The sequence below is a fragment of the Rhinatrema bivittatum genome, chromosome 15 (assembly GCF_901001135.1).
Source record: "Rhinatrema bivittatum chromosome 15, aRhiBiv1.1, whole genome shotgun sequence".
Lineage (NCBI taxonomy): Eukaryota > Metazoa > Chordata > Amphibia > Gymnophiona > Rhinatrematidae > Rhinatrema > Rhinatrema bivittatum.
In genome coordinates this window covers 43,737,087-43,754,996 of record NC_042629.1, presented here as the reverse complement: position 1 = coordinate 43,754,996, position 17,910 = coordinate 43,737,087, and the positions used below count along the sequence as shown (strand labels likewise).

At 44.4% G+C, this 17,910-nt stretch overlaps 1 protein-coding gene across 6 annotated transcripts in view; it reads right to left on the bottom strand.

The window, feature by feature from the left end:
- LOC115076687 (beta-1,4-galactosyltransferase 3-like) overlaps positions 1-17,910 on the bottom strand; it is a 58,447-nt gene that overhangs the window by 27,624 nt on the left and 12,913 nt on the right. For 2 of the 6 annotated variants that reach the window (XM_029578403.1, XM_029578405.1), the window contains exon 2: positions 4,466-4,951. In XM_029578403.1, coding sequence (XP_029434263.1) covers positions 4,466-4,709 — 244 coding nt within the window. In that variant the 5' untranslated portion in view covers positions 4,710-4,951. Of the gene's footprint in view, positions 1-4,465; positions 4,952-6,837; positions 6,977-9,444; positions 9,468-17,910 lie in introns of those variants that run through there. The other 4 variants (XM_029578408.1, XM_029578407.1, XM_029578404.1 and 1 more) reach the window with 4 other exon arrangements.

Here is a 17,910-nt window from a genome sequence, read left to right as displayed (position 1 = left end):
CTATATACAATATTATTCTGCAGCATACAACTTAAGCCTGCATCATCAGGAGCGGTCTTTCAAAAAGCATTATAATGGGCCGGGAGTCTGGGCTGATCTGTGGTATCCCAGGAACAAAAAGTAGCAGGTAAGAACCAACATTTTCCTTTCCTGTTCCTACCCCAGATCAGTCCAGACAAGTGGGATGTACCCAAGGCCCTCTAACCTGGGTGGGATCCCGAAAGAGCTGCCCACAGTACACTCTTAAAGGAGCCCTTCTCTGGGGCCCTGACATCCAAACAGTAATGCCTGGTAAAAAAAAGTATGCAAAGAGGACCGAGTTACTGCCCGACAAGTCTCCTGCAGCGATGCAGACACTCCGCCCACACAATCCCTCAGGGATCTACCGACCTTTATTAATACAGGCCCAAACTACTGCTTCCTCCAACCAATGAGCAATCATGCAGCCCTTCTTTGGTCCACTGAATAGCACAAAAAGATGGTCCGAGCAGCGAAATTCATTGGTCACCTTGAGATATCTGAGGAGAACCAGACACACATCCAAAAGATGAAGCTCCCTAGCATGGGGAGAATTGGGCCTCAGGTGAGAAAACCCCGGCAGCTCCACCATCTGGCTAAGATGAAAAAAGACGACACTACCTTGAGCAAAAAAAAAGGAAGGAAATGCTCGCAATGAGACCCCATCATCAGAAATTCGCAAAGAAGGCTCTCTGCACAATAAGGCCTGGAGCTCAGAAATCTGTCCTCTTGTTGAGCAAATCACTATCACCTGCACGTTCTGCACCCAGCACAAACAGGCCCTCTGCATTAGACTAGCACAGACTGCAGCCCTATGGCTCAGAGCCGATAATTCAAACAGGATCTCCAGCTCCCAGTCCTGGGCATCCTTCAAGGCTGCCGACCCTGCCACAGTAATTGTTTTCTTTGTGACCGCCGACAATGCTGCATCTACTTTCGGCAGTTTCCACAGCTCCAAGGTGCTCTCCAACTGGGGGTACAACCTGGCCATAGCCCTAGCCACCTTCAAACCAACTTCTGGGAAACTCCATTCCCGGTCAATCAGCTTCTTTACCTGCTTTGGCAAAGGGAATGCCCTCTGAGGTCCACGCAGTCCCTGCAACACAGAGTTTACCCCTTCAATGTTGGAATCCTCCAGCACAACCTTAATCCCCAGCTCCTCCAGAACCTGAGGGATGAGAGGCTGCAATTTCTCCATACGGAATAACCTGACCACCCTCGGGTCATCCCCTTCTGCCAGAGGGACCTTGGCTGCATCCAGGTCCCCCAGCAGATCAACTACTGGAACCATGCCCTGACCAGAGAGAGCCCTGGTCCACCTCCGGGTCCTACGGATCGCTGCACTGCGGATCAGCGTCATCTGAATCCTGAGAGGAAAGATCCTCCCCTTGTAATCTATCCAGACCCAACAGACGCAAAATGCTCCCCATCTTGGAAGGCACCTCAGCCTTCTTAGCCTTGCCTTGGATCATCCGAAAAGCTGGCCTCTTCACCGCCAGCTCCTGCCTGACTAGATAGGCCTCATGCATTAATAAAACTAAATCCACAGCGGTCTCCCTGCTCCACGGGCGCCGCGTCTTCCCCTGCATCCGCTGGCACAACTCCCCCTCCTCCAGGCCCCCGATAAACAGGAGAAAGCGGGGAGGGGAGTTTCTGCCATCCCCACCCATGTCAGGGCTCCTGCCATGTGGAGCTAAAATGGCCACCGTCTCTTAAACCCCCCCCCCCGGAGCTTCCTGCACAGGGCCTGCAGCACATGTGCAGCGTCTGCCCCCTGATCCTTTTGCCGAGGTTCCCTCAGCTCCAGAGACACAGGCAGGGCAGAGAAGGGCCACATTGAGGCAAGAGCACCTCCCCCTGCAGGTCCGAGAGGCTTTTCCGCATTCAGTGGGAGACAGCGTCGCATGAAGCGGCTAAAAATAACCCCGAGCAGGAGAAAATAAAGCCGCCGCCACTGTCTCTGCTTCGGATGTTGAAAAACAGCCCCAGCCATGCGGTTTCCTCCTCATCCCAACGCCGAGCCAACACACACCTCAGGTGCTCCGACAGAGAAAAAATAAACAGGCCTCACAGCTTCTGAGCTTTTTTTTCTTTTTTTTAGTTAAGCTCTTAAAGAAATAGCCTGCTGAGCCACACAGAACAGTAAAAGCAAATGAAAAATACCACTTTCCTGTTTCTAGGAACTCCAGGACGCTGCAGCTGGTCAGCCTGGGGGAGAGGACCTCAGGGGGAGCGAGGGAACTAGGACCCTTATTTCCCTCCCCCTGGAATCAAGGGTCGAGTCTGGCCAAGGATTTCCAACCCCTCACTCAACCAGAGGGATTATCCACAAAGGAACATATCACCTCTGGGAGCTCCATCTTCAGGCTATCTTCTCTCTAATCCTCAACTAATCTTATTTTACTTTAACTAACAAACTGCAGGTTGGCACCTCTACCATCTGCTGGAGACAGAAATACTGAGGGACTTCAGGTGTACTCTCAGATAGGTAGCAGTGCCTCAAAGCTTTGTTCTCTGCCTCCATCTGCTGGTAGGGATGCATAAATCCACATCTGGACTGATCTGGGGTATGAATAGGAAATGGTATTTGGTGATCAGTAAACTGTTACCTACTGTGCCTGCTTGATAGAGTCAGTGATTCACCACCTAACACTGCCAAAACAAGAGACTTGAGAACATTGCTGTACCAGCAAAGTTGGCGTCACTTGTATAGCTGTATCCTGTCATCTAACTGTTCAGTAGGGAAGTTCCCAACAATATCAATCTGGCATATTTCATAAGTCCCAAACACAAAATACAGAATATAGAGTGAACTTGGTTTGGTCACACATCTCCTAGTAGCAGCCAAGGAAGAACAAGGCTGGACATTGCAAAGAGCTGAAAAAGTCTTTGGTGGAATCAAGGTTTCAATATGTTTGGATGGTTTTTGTAATGGGAAAAGAAATAAACCATTTTCTACAGGAGAGAATGCAAATAATTCCCATGACTTTTTCTCAACAAACTGCATATTCTACTGGATAAGGGAAAGACCTGCTGGCTTTGGGAAGTATACTTTATTTGCAAAATATGAAAACGAAACAAAAAAGTGAACTTTATGGGTCAAATGGTTATAACTAGAAGACTTGGTACATCAATATAGGGAAGTTTGTTCTTACCTGCTAATTTTCGTTCCTGGAATACCACAGATCAGTCCAGACAGATGGGTTTTGCATCCCCACCAGCAGATGGAGTCAGAGAAGAAAAACTTTTCTGAAACTGCTACATAAGCTAGAGTGCCACCTGCAGGCCCTCAGTATTTCTCTGACTCCAGCAGATGGTAGAGGTGAAAATCCTGCAGTCTGGAGGATTAAAAAAAAAAAAAAGGAGAGGAGAGAACAGGATTCTCATGTGGGCTTCCTGAGGTGTTAGGCAGCTTCGTAGGCTATCCCTCAGGCAGAGCAGGGCAAGCAGCGGGTTGGTATCCATGGTTTAACTTAGCCTAGAGTGTCTAAACTGATCTGGGGTATGAACAGGAACCATGTATATTTATATAATTTTGCATTTTGCCTCCTATTTTATGCTCAAAGCAGATCACATAGCATCAAATATACAAATCAGAATAAATAACAAGACAGTATGATGGCCCCAATCCAACATATATAAATTTCAACATCAGCATATGCAATTTGTTGAGAAAAAGGCATGGGTATTGTGCTTGCATTTAGCAATTTAGTGTACCCCCAACGTTTCAGTCTTTATTAGCTGTGATTATGCATCTACAGCAGAGAGTTACCCAGATCACATACATGTCTCAGTGTTGTATCTCAGAATAAACCTATGGTGTAAACCTTAAGATGTAGCTTCCTTTGAAACATAACTCTGCTAAACCTTAAAACAGGAGCAGCAAGAATAGGGAGATAATTCAGGGTGAGGGGAAACAGGATGCAACAATCATCACTAAAAGCATGGGGACATAGAGATACTTCCACCCAGTAATGAGAAAGCACATAAGATGGTTTCACTGACTTTTTTTTTTTTTGAGGGGCATGGATACTGCTCTCCTGCGACAATCATGGGGGATTCAGTAAATTCATTTCTGTGCATGGGCATCCTATCCATCTTCATTTCTGTAAATATGGTGCCTTGTGATTAGAGCAGCAGGCTGAGAACCAGAGAAGCCGGGGGGGGGGGGGGGGGGGGGGGGGGGGGGGAACGACGACGGGACAAGTGACTTCACCCTCCATTGCCTCAGGTACCAAACTCGGATTGTAAGCCTTCCGGGGGCAGGGAAATGGCTACAGTATCTGAATGTGCTCTCTATGGCTACCAAGTTTAGGGCACTGAAATGGGGGTTTGCCATTTCTGCAGTCAGCTCACCAGCAGGCACTTTGAACATCGCCTGGGGAGTTCATAGATTGAAATCTTAGTCCATGCAACTATATAAAGTTGAAAATTAACACATACATACCAAGTATTTGTGACTTTAATGGGCAATACTGCATATCTTTCCCATCAGAAAGTCCTGTGAAGACACTGAGGTTTGTATACACATCATGCGTGCTGGAATAGTCCCAGGAGACTTGAGGGCTGCCCAACAATCCCTGCACTAGGCTGGAGGTTCCACGTCGGTACAAAATCAGAATGAATACGACTTGAGAGAAGGCCAAGAAGAGGATAAACAATGATTTATCTGCATGGAGAAAGAGCATCATTTGCTGGCGTTAAGCAAAGCAAGAGTCGATAATTAAATTTCCATTGGCACATGAGTCCAAGTGAAGTCACCTTCAAGCTCCAAAGTCTTTCTTTTTAGCTCCAAAAAGTCATGACTTGGAATTACTTAAATGTATTTCTGGCACTCTGCTCGTAGAGCTGTTTCCTAGGACAAGTGCAAAGTATTACATTCTAAGTCATGTATGACGTGATGCAAGCAGCTCCTTTTTTCAGTACATCAGATCTGCAAGGGAAGCCCAAGACACAGCGGTGAGGTAGGATAACAGAGGATGGTAGATACATGGAATGACTTTCCAAGGCAGATAAAAGTAACAATTCAAGAAAAGCATGGGATAAGGACAGAAGATCCCTAGAAAGTAAAGATCAACTGGGGTCAATGGAGCTGCAGACTAAGGTAGGCTTTAGGGCTCTTATCTGCATCACATTCTATGACTCTTATGATAGACTAAAAGCAAAAAGTTTGTTTGCATGCGGTGGGGGGAGATCTCTGTTCTGATGCAATATAATATTTAGGGCAGTACTGTCACTGAGCCATTCCCTTTAATGCGTTTCCCAACCCTCTCCTGCAGGCACACCTAACCAGTCGGGTTTTCAAGATTGTCACAATGAATATACATGAGTTAGATTTGCATACCCTGGGTCTCCAATGTATGCAACTCTCTCTTATGCATATTTATTATAAATATCCTGAAAACCTGACTGGTTAGGTGTGCCTCCAGGAGAGGGTTGGAGCATACTGACATCTTGGAGTCACAGAAATCTGGAAGTCCATATTCAGACAGTCCGGATAGCAAAGTTGGTCGGATAAACTTATTCAGTAGTGCAGCCGCATTAGTGAATATAGCCGGTTATCTTATAGTTGGGCCAGCTAACTGTAGCCAGCTCTTTGATCTACCTAGACTAAGGGCGTCATTTCAAAAGCGACTGCACGCGAAAAGTCCCTTTTCATGTGCGATCACTAAATGGGGCGGAGTCGGCCCCAGCAGAGGAGGAGTCGGGGCGGCACAGGGGCCGACTCTGCGGAGACATCGCTGGCAGCGAAAGGTAAGGACCCTTATCGCCACCAGTTTCGCACCTTTTATGGTGTAGTTATTCGGTGCGATGGCTGCCGGCTTTCGCAGGCCCGCCACCCGCTTCGCCCTCCCCGCCCCCTGTTACCGCCTGATTTTTTAAGGTCTGCAACCTTAGAAAATCCAGGCCTTAAGCTGGCTAACTCTGAATATTGGTGCTAACCAGTTAACTTAGCCAGCTAAGTCAACGTCTCCCAGTAACAGCCCCGGAATGCCTCTAACATATCCAGCTGAATTCTAGCCTCTTAACTTATTGGCCAGCTAGAATTTAGTCAGATATGTGCCCAAATATTAATTTGGGAGCTAACTTCTAAGTTAGCCGACTAAATGCTTTTGAATACGGACCTCAGTTGTCTTTATTCCTTACCAGGCTAGAAGTTTAGGGGTGAATTTTCAAACTGTTACACACACTTGTATATACTAATTTTTATGTAAGGAGCCTTCATGTGCATATTCTGTATTTTATAGAGGTCCAAATACGCATGTATTTTCATTTTTGCACGCACATACATGCATGTTAAAAAGGGCAGTGTGGAAGCCAATATTTACATGCATAAGCTGACTTACGCACATGGGGGTAATTTTAAAAGGGAGTTACACGTGTAAATGTAACATACTATTGTAGGCAATTTTAAAAAGCCAATTATGCGCGTAAAGTGCACTTACACACAAATATCCTATAGACAATTCAATGGCATATATTATAGCAATTTTCAAAAGCCATCTTACCTGAAGAGGGCAGTTTTACGCACAGAGAAAAAGTGCATGAACGTCACTGCGGCCTACCACGCAGCGAAAAATCTAAGCCTGAGAGCAGGGCCTAGCCCAGAAGGCTGCTCAACCCGCCAAGCTGCCCAAGTCCCCCCAAGCTTCCCTGGAGGCAGGAACAGGCGTTGGATCGGCGTGCCGAGCATGGAGACCAGAGGGGAGAGGAATCCCTAAAATCAATTCCCCTTCTCTTTACTTCAGGGGGGGGGGGGGTTGTTGTTTTTTTGTTTTTTTTTTTAATTTAAAAAAAAAACAAAAAAAAATTATTTACCTGAGCTCAGCCCGTCCCGGACAAGTACAGAGCTGGTCTCCAGCCGCGGGGGGGAAGAGGGCAGGGACCGTCACCACCGCACTCTGCTTCCTGTGCCCGCTTGCCTTTCAGCTAGTTTTTTTTTTTTTTTGTTTGTTTTTACAGCTAAGTCCACGCCTGCAAAAACCAGCTACCGGACCAAGGTATTCATCTGAGAGAAGAATTTGAAGAAATCACCTCAGGAATCTCGACTGAGACGGGGAGATCGTAAGGTATCACCACAGGAGAGCAGGGCAGCATTGCTTGAATAGACCTTAAGTATAATGATAACTACCAAATATAATACACCTGTATTTACAGTGTAAAACTGCTCAGTGTGGCTTGCAGAAGAAAACAAGACTTAATTACTATGAGATACACAGGTGCTCTCGCTAGAAAAAACTAGGTACGAAGCTGGTAATCCAGTTAAACAGGACTTAGAAGCACACACATTGGATTAACGCCGAGAGAAAGACTACAACATCAAGCGTAAGAGAGGTTCCAAAGTCATGCTCAGTCTTCCTGCACACCACTGGAAAAATAAACTGAAATCTGGCCTCACATAATGAGAGAATATCACTGTGGTTTAAAGCCATGAGGGTACCAAAAGGCCAGGATAAAAAAAAAGGTAAAAACAATACAATCTTATCCTAGGGGTAAATTGCAAATATTATTTAACACAGCAGATAGGAACAGTCTTCTTAAATTATGCATAGTGTGCTTTCATGGGGGAGGGGCATTTCAAGGAGATCACATTTTATTTATTTATTTATTACGCTCCTCCCTCCACCCCTTGTAATCTCTGTAGTCTCACCCCATCCTTCTTCCAGAACAGACTAGCCTGGGCTGCTCAGGAATCCCTTGCTGGCTCCCAGGTGCACCCACAGTGCCACTGGTTGGCCGGCAGGGCCTGCCCCTGTCGCCGCTGCCACTGCAATCCTCCCTCCCTCCTCCTCGGCCTGAGCATGCCACCTCCGCAGTAAAAGTCAATGCTAACTAAAAATAATTTTTAAAATATATATATTGTGGCCCCATTTATTAACAGGTAGAAATATCCATGGAAGCCAGAGCTTTTCCAGAGAAGTGGGGTGGAGGGCTCTGATCACACCACAACATCCTGAAGATACTGCCAAGACCCAGCAATTCAGTTGTCAAAGCAGGATTATGGCAACACAATGTAACGTCTTTCAGAATTGTCAATTTTCCAATTTATTAACTTAAAAAAGGAACACTGTGACCTGCAGAATGAGGAGGCTGCAAACTTGAGAAGCGAGCCAGAACTTTTCCTCCACCTTCACAACCTCCCCAATTAACATGAACTTCCTCGGGCAGCAATTGTCATATAGCTTGCCTAGTTGCCAGCTGTGTGGATGCTTTAGATGCACAAGACTGTGCATATATTAAAAACATAAGTTGCCGTGCTATGTCACACTGAAGGTCCCAGCATCCTGTTTCCAACACTGGCCAATCCAGCATACAAGTACCTAGAAAGTACCCAAACATGCTACTAATGCAGATAATCAGTGGTAGCTCTTCCCTAAGTCAGCTTGGTTAATAGCAGTTTATAGACTTCTCCTCCAGGAACTTGTCCAAGCCCTTTTTAAACCCATCTACATTAACTGCTTTAACCACATCCTCTGGCAATAAATTCCAGATCTTAATTATGCATGGAGTGAAAAAGAATTTTAGAATGTGCTAACTTCATAGAGTGCCCCCTAGTCCTATTACCTGAAAGAGTAAATAACTGATCCGCATTTACCTGTTCTGGTCTTGCTATTTGTAAGGGTAGCTGAGCTGGGGCAAAAAAAGTAGCACGCAGCCAGCTGAAAATCACCTGTACATATACAGTTTTCCTCACCCCACCTCAGCACAACCACCAGAAAGCCTCTTTTTCCCCGCAGATTAAAAAACAAAACAAAACCAAAAAAAAAAACCAAACTAGGTACACGAACCTTTAGCCACCGTTGAGGGAGGGCATTTTACCTGGGTTAATGCCTTTGAAAAATGCCTTTTCCAAATACAGTTTTTGATCTGGCTGATGCTGTGTGCCATGCTTTTGGCAGCATGAATACATGGAATCGGTTTAAAAATCACATTCTCTGTAATACATAAAAGCTTCCTGAAGCTTCCCATTTATCAGGTCTGTGTATCTTTACTGGACTGTAAACTCCGCAAAGCAGGCACTCTCTTATGTGTACCTGTACAACGCTGCACACATCCAGCAGCACTTAGAAATAAGGCGCAGTGAGGGTAGTATTAGAAGTAGTAATACTGTTGGACTGTAAATCCTGTATAAATCCTCGCTTGTTTATAAGAACATAAGAAATTGCCATGCTGGGTCAGACCAAGGGACCATCAAGCCCAGCATCCTGTTTCCAACAGAGGCCAAACCAGGCCACAAGAACCTGGCAATTAACCAAACACCAAGATCATCCCATGCAATAGCAGTGGCTATTCCCTAAGTAAACTTGATTAATAGCCGTTAATGGACTTCTCCTCCAAGAACTTATCCAAACCTTTTTTGAACCCAGCTGCACTAACTGCACTAACCACAACCATTGCTAGGCCGGGTGCGAGCAAGACTCTTACCTTGCTTGCTTTCTTACATTCTGGTTCCTTCATTCCATGCTACTTTCATGACGACGATTTTAAATACCCAGAACTGAAATAGAGGCAGGAATCCTGGCCTGCAAAACTGGGTGCTCCTTTCTGAGGGAGGAAGAGGAAGAGGAAGAGGAAAAAGGACGACAGCACCGGATACTGGATGGCAGTAAAAGTTCTGCTTCTACACAACCTAGTTACAAATTAACTCAGAGTGGCTGTAGGTCAGTAAAAAAAAAAAATACAATACACTAGAGGGCTAACTAATATATTCACTTGATGTATTCTGGATTAAAAAGACAATGCACAATAAAGAAATATCATAACCCCTTTTGCAATGCACATTTATGATCACTTGATAAGGTTAGTCATAACCTTCAAAACAATTAAAAAAAAAAAATCCTGAACAGTGTAACAAAACAAAATCAAGCTGAAGTTGCACTAACAGGAAAAAGAGAAAAAAAAAACACAACCCACCATCATTCTTTGTACTAAACCACACAGAGTGGTATGAATTTTTACAGCGACCCACTACTGAACATAACAGAAGCAATAAAGTGAACCTTCAAGGGATCTTTCCAGTAGCTAAAAAAAAACAAACCAACCAGTAAGCAGGATGGGCACTGCCTACGGTTTACTATGCAGTCACAAGGAAGTTTTGCAGACATTAAGTTAATTAAATATGACCAGGTACGATGCTGTGATGACAGAAACCATGAAACTATACAAACCTTTGCACTGTATCTGGGAGTCGTGGAAACTTCCTAATCTGCCTGGCTTGCTTGGTTCCTCGGGGAGCCTAGGTCAGCAGGGGCTTCCTGCCTGAGAAACGCACACATACACTGTCAAAGGCCCCAACAAGGAGCAGGAAACCAGAAAAGATTGGGCATCACTTAACCTTAATGGTGACTCTCCCTTCTATCTAGGAAGATGCCAAGCAGCCTACAGATTGAGCACATGCGAAAAGAAAAATGCCTTCTATTTGTAGTCTAAACTCCAACCAGATACATTTCTGATCTCCTTTCATCTTTTGCATCAGTAGCATGGGATCTTCTTGGTGTTTGGGTACTTGTAGCCTGGACTGGCTTCTGTTGGAAACAGGATGCTGGGCTTGATGGACCCTTGGTCTGACCCAGCATGGCAGTTTCTTATGTTCTGTCTATTTAAAGCAGACATATTGAAGAAAATCTAAATGAATTTCTTCTAGAAAGATGTTGGGTGAATTTTGAAAAAAGGGGAAAAATTTTTTTCAAAAAGCAGAGCCACAAAAATCTGCTTTGAGTATTCTGAACTGATACATTGGAAAGCAGGCTTTGGGTTTTGCTTCAGGTTTTCCTTTCCCGCTCAAAAGGTGGACGACAACCAGCGGGAAGAGGTGGCAGGTCGATGACAAGGGCAAACGTTTTCTCTTGGGTAGATTCAGTCCTGGGTGAAGAGAGAGGAGTGGTGACAATCTCAGGCCCAAGTTACGTTATCTCCCACTGCCTCAGGTGGCCCACTTACGGGTAGATTTTAAATGGGCTGCACGTGCGCCCATAATAAAAAACAACGAAATTCTCGCGCCACGCGCAAAGATATGCGCTATTTTATAAACCATACGCGCAGCTTATGGAGTACTCTTCACGCGCATACATTTGCAGCTCTGTGCAGAGGGAGAGAGATGCTTTATAAGGCTCAGCCTGATACTCTAATGAATACCTCTGAATGTGTCTGTAACTCACCCCCCCCCCCCCCGACAATGGTCCACATAGAGGAGGAAAATTAGGGGTTACGCGCGTCAGTGCTGGCCCTGCCCGGCTATTTAAAATTTGCATGTGCAAGACTTTAAAAATCTACTTCTTAGATTGTAAGCTCTTTGGGGCAAGGACTTTTTATGTCAGATTACTGATAATCCTCTAAGCTCTCTTGGGCATTAATTGGAAAGGAAGGCTAAAAATGCAAAGTCGGAAACTGAATGCGAATGTGCTTCAAAGCAGAAGAAAGGCTTAAGCTAACCAGAGGTTCCACACAGAAGGAACGGTGCCTACTTTCTGGCATGTAAGAAGATAAAAAAATTAATAATAGAATCCTCTAGGACCCCACCCCCCACCCCCCTTGACAGGTCCTGCAAATCTTGTATTGACCACACCAAAGACAGTTAAAGAGACACCCAAGCCTTTTTCTTTAGGAAAGCAAGCCAAAAGCGGATGTCAAACAAAAGACCTCAAAACGCTGAAAGTAAACATACATGGGCTTGCTCAACTTTCTTTGTGTTGCAAGTATAAACACAGGACTTGCTTTCTTCCACCCTTGACTCTATAAGCCAGTTACTACCACTAAGGGATTGTATCCCATATGCTGAGAAGCTGCCACGAGACCCAGGCATGGGGGAAAGGGCTCTACATATTTTTTCCTCTTTTGTCATGGATTTCATTATTTTTAACTCTTATTTTCAGAAGAATTTTCTATTGGTGCAAAACCCCTACATTATGTATAAACATTCAGTTGCTTCAGTAACTACCAGGACACTCTGTATACAACAGGCCGCTGACAAAACAGGGATGGGCAGTGGTGGAGCAATGATCACATGGGCTCTGGTGCAAGGTTTCATTTTGCCCCCCCCCCCCCCCACGCACACACCCCTCCCTATTCCCCTGCCTTTTGCTCCAGACTGCTGCACCCTGAACGGGGAAGAAATCCTCCTGCCGAGCACACGGCTCTCTTTCTCCCTCCTCCGACTGGTTCTTGTGAGCAGCGCGAGCCAGTCCCACAGCAGCCGTTCTCCCCGACTCTTAGTCAGCATGAAGCAGGGAGGACAAGAGTACCATGCTGCTCTTCTGGGCGGCACCTTACATTTGGCTGAGGGCCATGTCACATCTAGAGAGAGTCAGCCCTTACGTGGTGCAGCGGTGAAAAGGATCTGGAGGCAATGGAATGAACTACCAGTCCCATAATCCCCTGCCCTTTAAAAAGGAGGCCAACTGGAACAGGCCCCCCTATAGGCAAGCCCTTTAAAGGTTTTGAGGACATGAAAGTAATTATCCCATCTCTTCTCATGCTCTTAAGTGCAGGAATGCATGGCATCAGTGGAAGCCCAGCTGCTCTGGTATAAAGTAGGAGACAGAGAGAAGATACAGAGGTCTGCCAGACATTAAAAGGTTTAGTAGCCCCTGCTGTGAAGTCATATAGATGGGGTAAAAGATGGGAGCTAGCCCAGTGCCCACACAGGTTAAACCTTGGACCCCACATTCAATTCTGGCTATAACCTTGCTCTATACAGAAATATAGAGTGGGTAACAAAAGGGCACGCTCATGCCCACCCTTATCCCGCATCTAAAATTGGCTACAAAAGGCATCATTGCACAGAAGGCCCTGGCCACTTCTAACCACCATTCTAATTTAACAATTACTCAACCAGTTCTTTTATATGGGAACGAAGTCTGGCATTCATCTAAGATGGGACAGAATCTCAATATAAACCCTGCACCTCCAGTTTTCAAGCACGCTCCTCCTACGCAGAATTTCCCACAACAGTGGGCGCAAAGCAGGGAACATTTTCCCTTAAAATTCATCAAAACAATAAAGATATATTCAGATTCCGGTTCCACCTCCATAACAGCAACACAAACTCCCTGCACTGGCAGACTCTTACATCATCTTTGTAAGACAAGCGCCACTCAGAACCGATGCAGCAACGCCTACTTATGGAAAAGGTAGCACTGCAAATACTGCACAAGCCCCAGTGTACCAATATACCTCCTATTTGAAAAACAGAACAAGTCAAACTACTATAGATCCCCCCCATACACCCAGAAAAGCAGCAGTCCTAGGGGGATCTTCAGATGGTGGAGGCGCAAGGCAAAGGGATCAATTTCAATGCTGCTAAAAAAAAAATAAAAATCTGCATGCACTGATTCAGTTGTTACAGTCAAAGTGTAAAAAGAGGAGCACTTATTAGGTCTGTGCTCCTCCCACAGGACATGCTGAGATTGTCAGAGTAGCGAGTGGCCTGAACCATCTTGTTGGGCCTCCCCAAAAGGAGTGGCTTAAGCGTCTTATATGAACCCCAGGGACATTTCTAGAGAGCTGGGATTTGGAGAGGGAAGAAAACGCGCCCATCTCTGAGCTCTCAGTGGGCCTCACAGGCGATGCAGTTGCCATTTGAGATGTGGTCTGGAAAAAAGGAGAAGAAGTGGACTGCCAGCTAGCAAGGCAGATACCAATCTGGTCCCATACTGCTGGAGAGCAGAGGAGAAGACAAGCCACCCGATGCTTTGTCAGCAGGAGTTCAGCTATCAGAACTTAAAGGTACAACAGGATGTCCCGGTGAGAGGGAACCGACCACCAGTCCAAAGAGAGCCCAAAATCCAGAGGGAAAGAGAGAGGGGAACCCAGGAGGGTGGCAGATAAAGATCAGTCACCCCATTTGCTTTTGAATGTGAGAAACTGTGCCATATGCCAAACTGTTTTGGCTAAACTCATTTCACAGTAAAAACTATTTTTGGAAAATCAAAACTGGGCGGAGGCCAGACCATGCCAGAGAGCAATGGGACGTACGCAAGCTACTCCCTCATAGGGAACTTGTCCACAGATAGCTAACCTGTTACCCCAGCATCTGTCCCCACCTGACCCCCTTCTCCAGCATTTCACTCCTGTCCACCCTCCACTTCTCCAGCATCCAATTAGTGCTTCTCCCTCAACCCTAGTATCTATCTCTTCTTCCCCAGCATCCATCCCCAGCTCAGTGCCATCAGCTCAAACACTAACGGTCCAATTTTAAAAGGGCCACGTCCGTAAATAACGGGAGTTATGTGTATGGCTGGGCCTTGCGCACGCTGCACGCATTTTCAGAAGGCCCTGGCCACATGCATAATCCTCGTTACACACCGAAGTGCCGAGCTGGGTCAGCGCCATTCGACACTGTCCTGGGGAAATGCACACCGGCAGCAGGCCAGCACAAGTAACTTACCTCTGCTCATCAGAGCAGGTAAGTTACAGAACAAAATAAATAAATAGGGGAGGTAGGTAGGGTGTTAGGAAAAAAAAGGCTGATTGCACTGCCACACGCACGGATATTAAAATCCGGCGTGAATGCGCGCGCAGACATCTAATTTTATTACACGCGCGGGTTTTAAAATCAACCCATAAATACCAGCACCACAAGCAGAGGAAGTTCAAAAGTCTTGGGCTGCACTTCCTCCCTGCTGCTGCTCGCCTGTTATTTACTGCACACTCACAGCTGTGGAGGGTTACAGGCTTAGAACTTATATGAATCCACAACTCTAATAGTACAAACAACTTACACATATCCTACATCACAAAAGCAGTCGGCCTGCTTTCTGACCCCACTAATTCATTTACATTCTGCTGGTTCATTATTTGTTATCCCAAAATCTTGCTGGAAAAGCCATGTCTAAGGGGGTTTTTTTGTTTAGTATTTTTTCCCCAAGTCTTTGTGTTTTGCGTCAATCTTAGATCTTCAGGAATTGTGTTCCATAAAATTGGACCTGCTATGGAAATAGCATGGACTCTCACTTCTGCTAAGCGTGCTCGATAGATTGTAGGAATTTCTAAGAGCCCCTTACTGGCTGACCTTAACGTACGCTGAAAGGCATGTACAAGGAAAGAAGATCCTAACCATATGGTCTCAGAATTATTAATGATCTATTATATCAGCATGAACAGGGCCGGATTTACACATTTCTACGCCCTGGGCCTAAGCACAATTCTGCGCTCCCTCCCCTTCAAAAGTTGATTTATAATTTTCAATTTAATATGTAATCCCTGCCAGTTATTCGAAATGTATTTAAACTTGCGACAAGTGAACCCAGAAGCAAAATAAAACAGAGCAAAACCAGTAAAAATGTTTTCAGCCCGCGGGACCCGCATCGCCCCCCGGAAGTTCTTCTGTCCAACCTGACCCGACCCGCGCTGAAATATTTTGAACCCGACCCGGCCCATGGGTTCGGGTCGGGCCAGCCCGCAAAATGCAGACGTCTGCTATAACACCCATATGAGGTACGACGATTACTTCTTTGGTTAGTTCAAATTATTCACCCAGATGGCGTATTCGATACAAAAAAAAACAGTGAATAAAATTGGCATAAAATGCAGAAGATTTACATCGATTCTCATCTGACATTATAGAATTTTTTTTAAATGTTTTGCATTTTGTGTCAAACTTACATTACACCACATTAAATGATGCTGCATAAACAAGCCATAAGTTGTGTATGTTTCATGTTTTGTAATAAAAATCGCAGCCCCTTATAATTTGGCGAACACCCCCGTCAACTTTTCCTGCTTATGGCTTTCAGCCCTGAGTTAACAAAACAGTATATAAAAGTAGTAGCGATATATTTTACGTACCTATTATCAGTAGATATGTAGAAGGCAAGCGATATGAGCGTAATGAATCACTTGGAATCACTAATGTAATGCCAAATCTGGAATTTTCCTTTAACACGTGGTTTACGCTGAGTGTGTGAGAGAGAAATAGCAAATGCTTTTTGCCTGTGACTGAGCAAGATAGCGCAAACTGTAGAGATGGGCAACGAAAATGTACTGCTCAATTTATTTAAAGTGTATGGATGTAAATTTAAAAAACAGCATTTTATATGGCCTTTTCAAAATAACACTGAAAAATGTGTAAATGTTTGATTGTTATTTCTGCTGTATATACGCCCCCCGCCATGGCCTAGGTTGGCCTTATGGGAAATCCGACCCTGAGCATGAATAACTTTATAGTTACCGTAATTCTGAACTGCATAGGTAACCAACACAACTTGCACAATACAGGAATGATCTGGTCCTATTTAGGATGTCCAGTGAGAATTCAGGCAGCTGAATTTGTTAATAGTTGAAGTGTTCTTAACGTACTGTTAAGGGAGACCCAACATCAATGAACTGCAATAGTCGATTCCAGTAAAGAATGAACATTGTTTGGTTCAAAAGTTGTAACCTCCTTAACATACACAGGGGTAGATTTTAAAAGCCCTGCACGCGTAAATCCTGCCAGATTTACGAGCGCAGGGCACTTGCGCGCAAAACCCCGGGACGCGTGTAAGTCTCGGGGCTTCGTAAAAGGTTGCGCGAACAAAAGTACGCGCGGGCGTACTTTTGAAAAATCTGGCCCATAGTTTTTAATTTTGATTATAACTTTGTATATGACCTTTCATTGATAGCTTGGTGTCTAACATCAAGCCAAGATCGCAAAGTCTTGGTTCTCTGTCAGATAAATCTCCATTTGTTTCAAAGTAAAATCAATCATGTTGGTCACTGGGATTTAAAAAACTGCATATTGTCAGTGCACATACCAAAATGTTACCCAAGGCCACCTAACAGTCTGCACAGTGGTGCCAAATATATGATAAATAAGGTTGCCAATATTGCAGAACCTTGTGGTACCCCTGTTCTGAGTTTCATGTGTCATGTCCAATCTGGATCTGTAGTGCTCACTTAGATATGAATGATTTGAACTATTTTAACACTGTTCCTGTAATGCAAACTCCTTTAGTTTTACTAGTATTCTATGAGCAGTTGTGTTGAAGGCTGCTGAGATATCAATAAGAATCAGACGTTACTGCTGGCCTATATCTAATCACTAATAATAATGTTTTTGTGCTTCGATTTTGCATGATGCCAAATTGGTTGGGATTCAATAATGAATTTCCTTCAAGATACTCTTGTCAGTTTATTCACATTTTCACAGACCTTGGCCATAAAGAATAAAGAGGATATCAGTCTGCAGTTAGCAAAATTACTTGGATCAGCAATACAGTTTTTTACAATTGGTTTCACAGACGCTTTTTTGATAAAGTTAGATAGGACACATTCAGTTAATGATAGATTATCTATTTTCACTATATGAGGTGAACTATCTTTGTAAAGAGCTTTTAAAGCATGGATCAAAAGGGGATTTAGTACACAAAATGCTGGATTTAAATTTAGCTATTTGCTGAATTTCTACACACAATACATGGGAAAACATTCTGCTAACAAGTCACTGCGTTCTGAGAAATGGTTAGAAGGCTGTCAGTCACAGGAGGAAACTTGAATCTTATTTATGAAAAATTGCATAAAATGACGACGAAGACAAGGGTATAAGCGAGAACTCACCGAGTACTATATCTTATGGAGTAGTTTAGTAAGATGTTAGACTGTGGAAAATACACATTTTGAATTATGTCCATATTTGTGAATTTTAGTGGTAAAGTATCTTTTTTTTTTTTCCCATATCTAAAGCTCTGCAATTTTTGCTTATATAATCTCTTAGGTTTTGCTCCGATTTATTCTTCACCATTTTCTTTCCAAATGGGGGAAGGATTTGTTTTTCTTCCCTCAATTTCAGTGTGTACCATGGTTATTATTTTTGAGTCCTTTTAAGTGTATATTTTGGAGAGGAGATAATTCTTGAAGTGACCAATGATATTTTTTTCCAATTAGATATGGCCATGGTGACATTTTCATGACGAA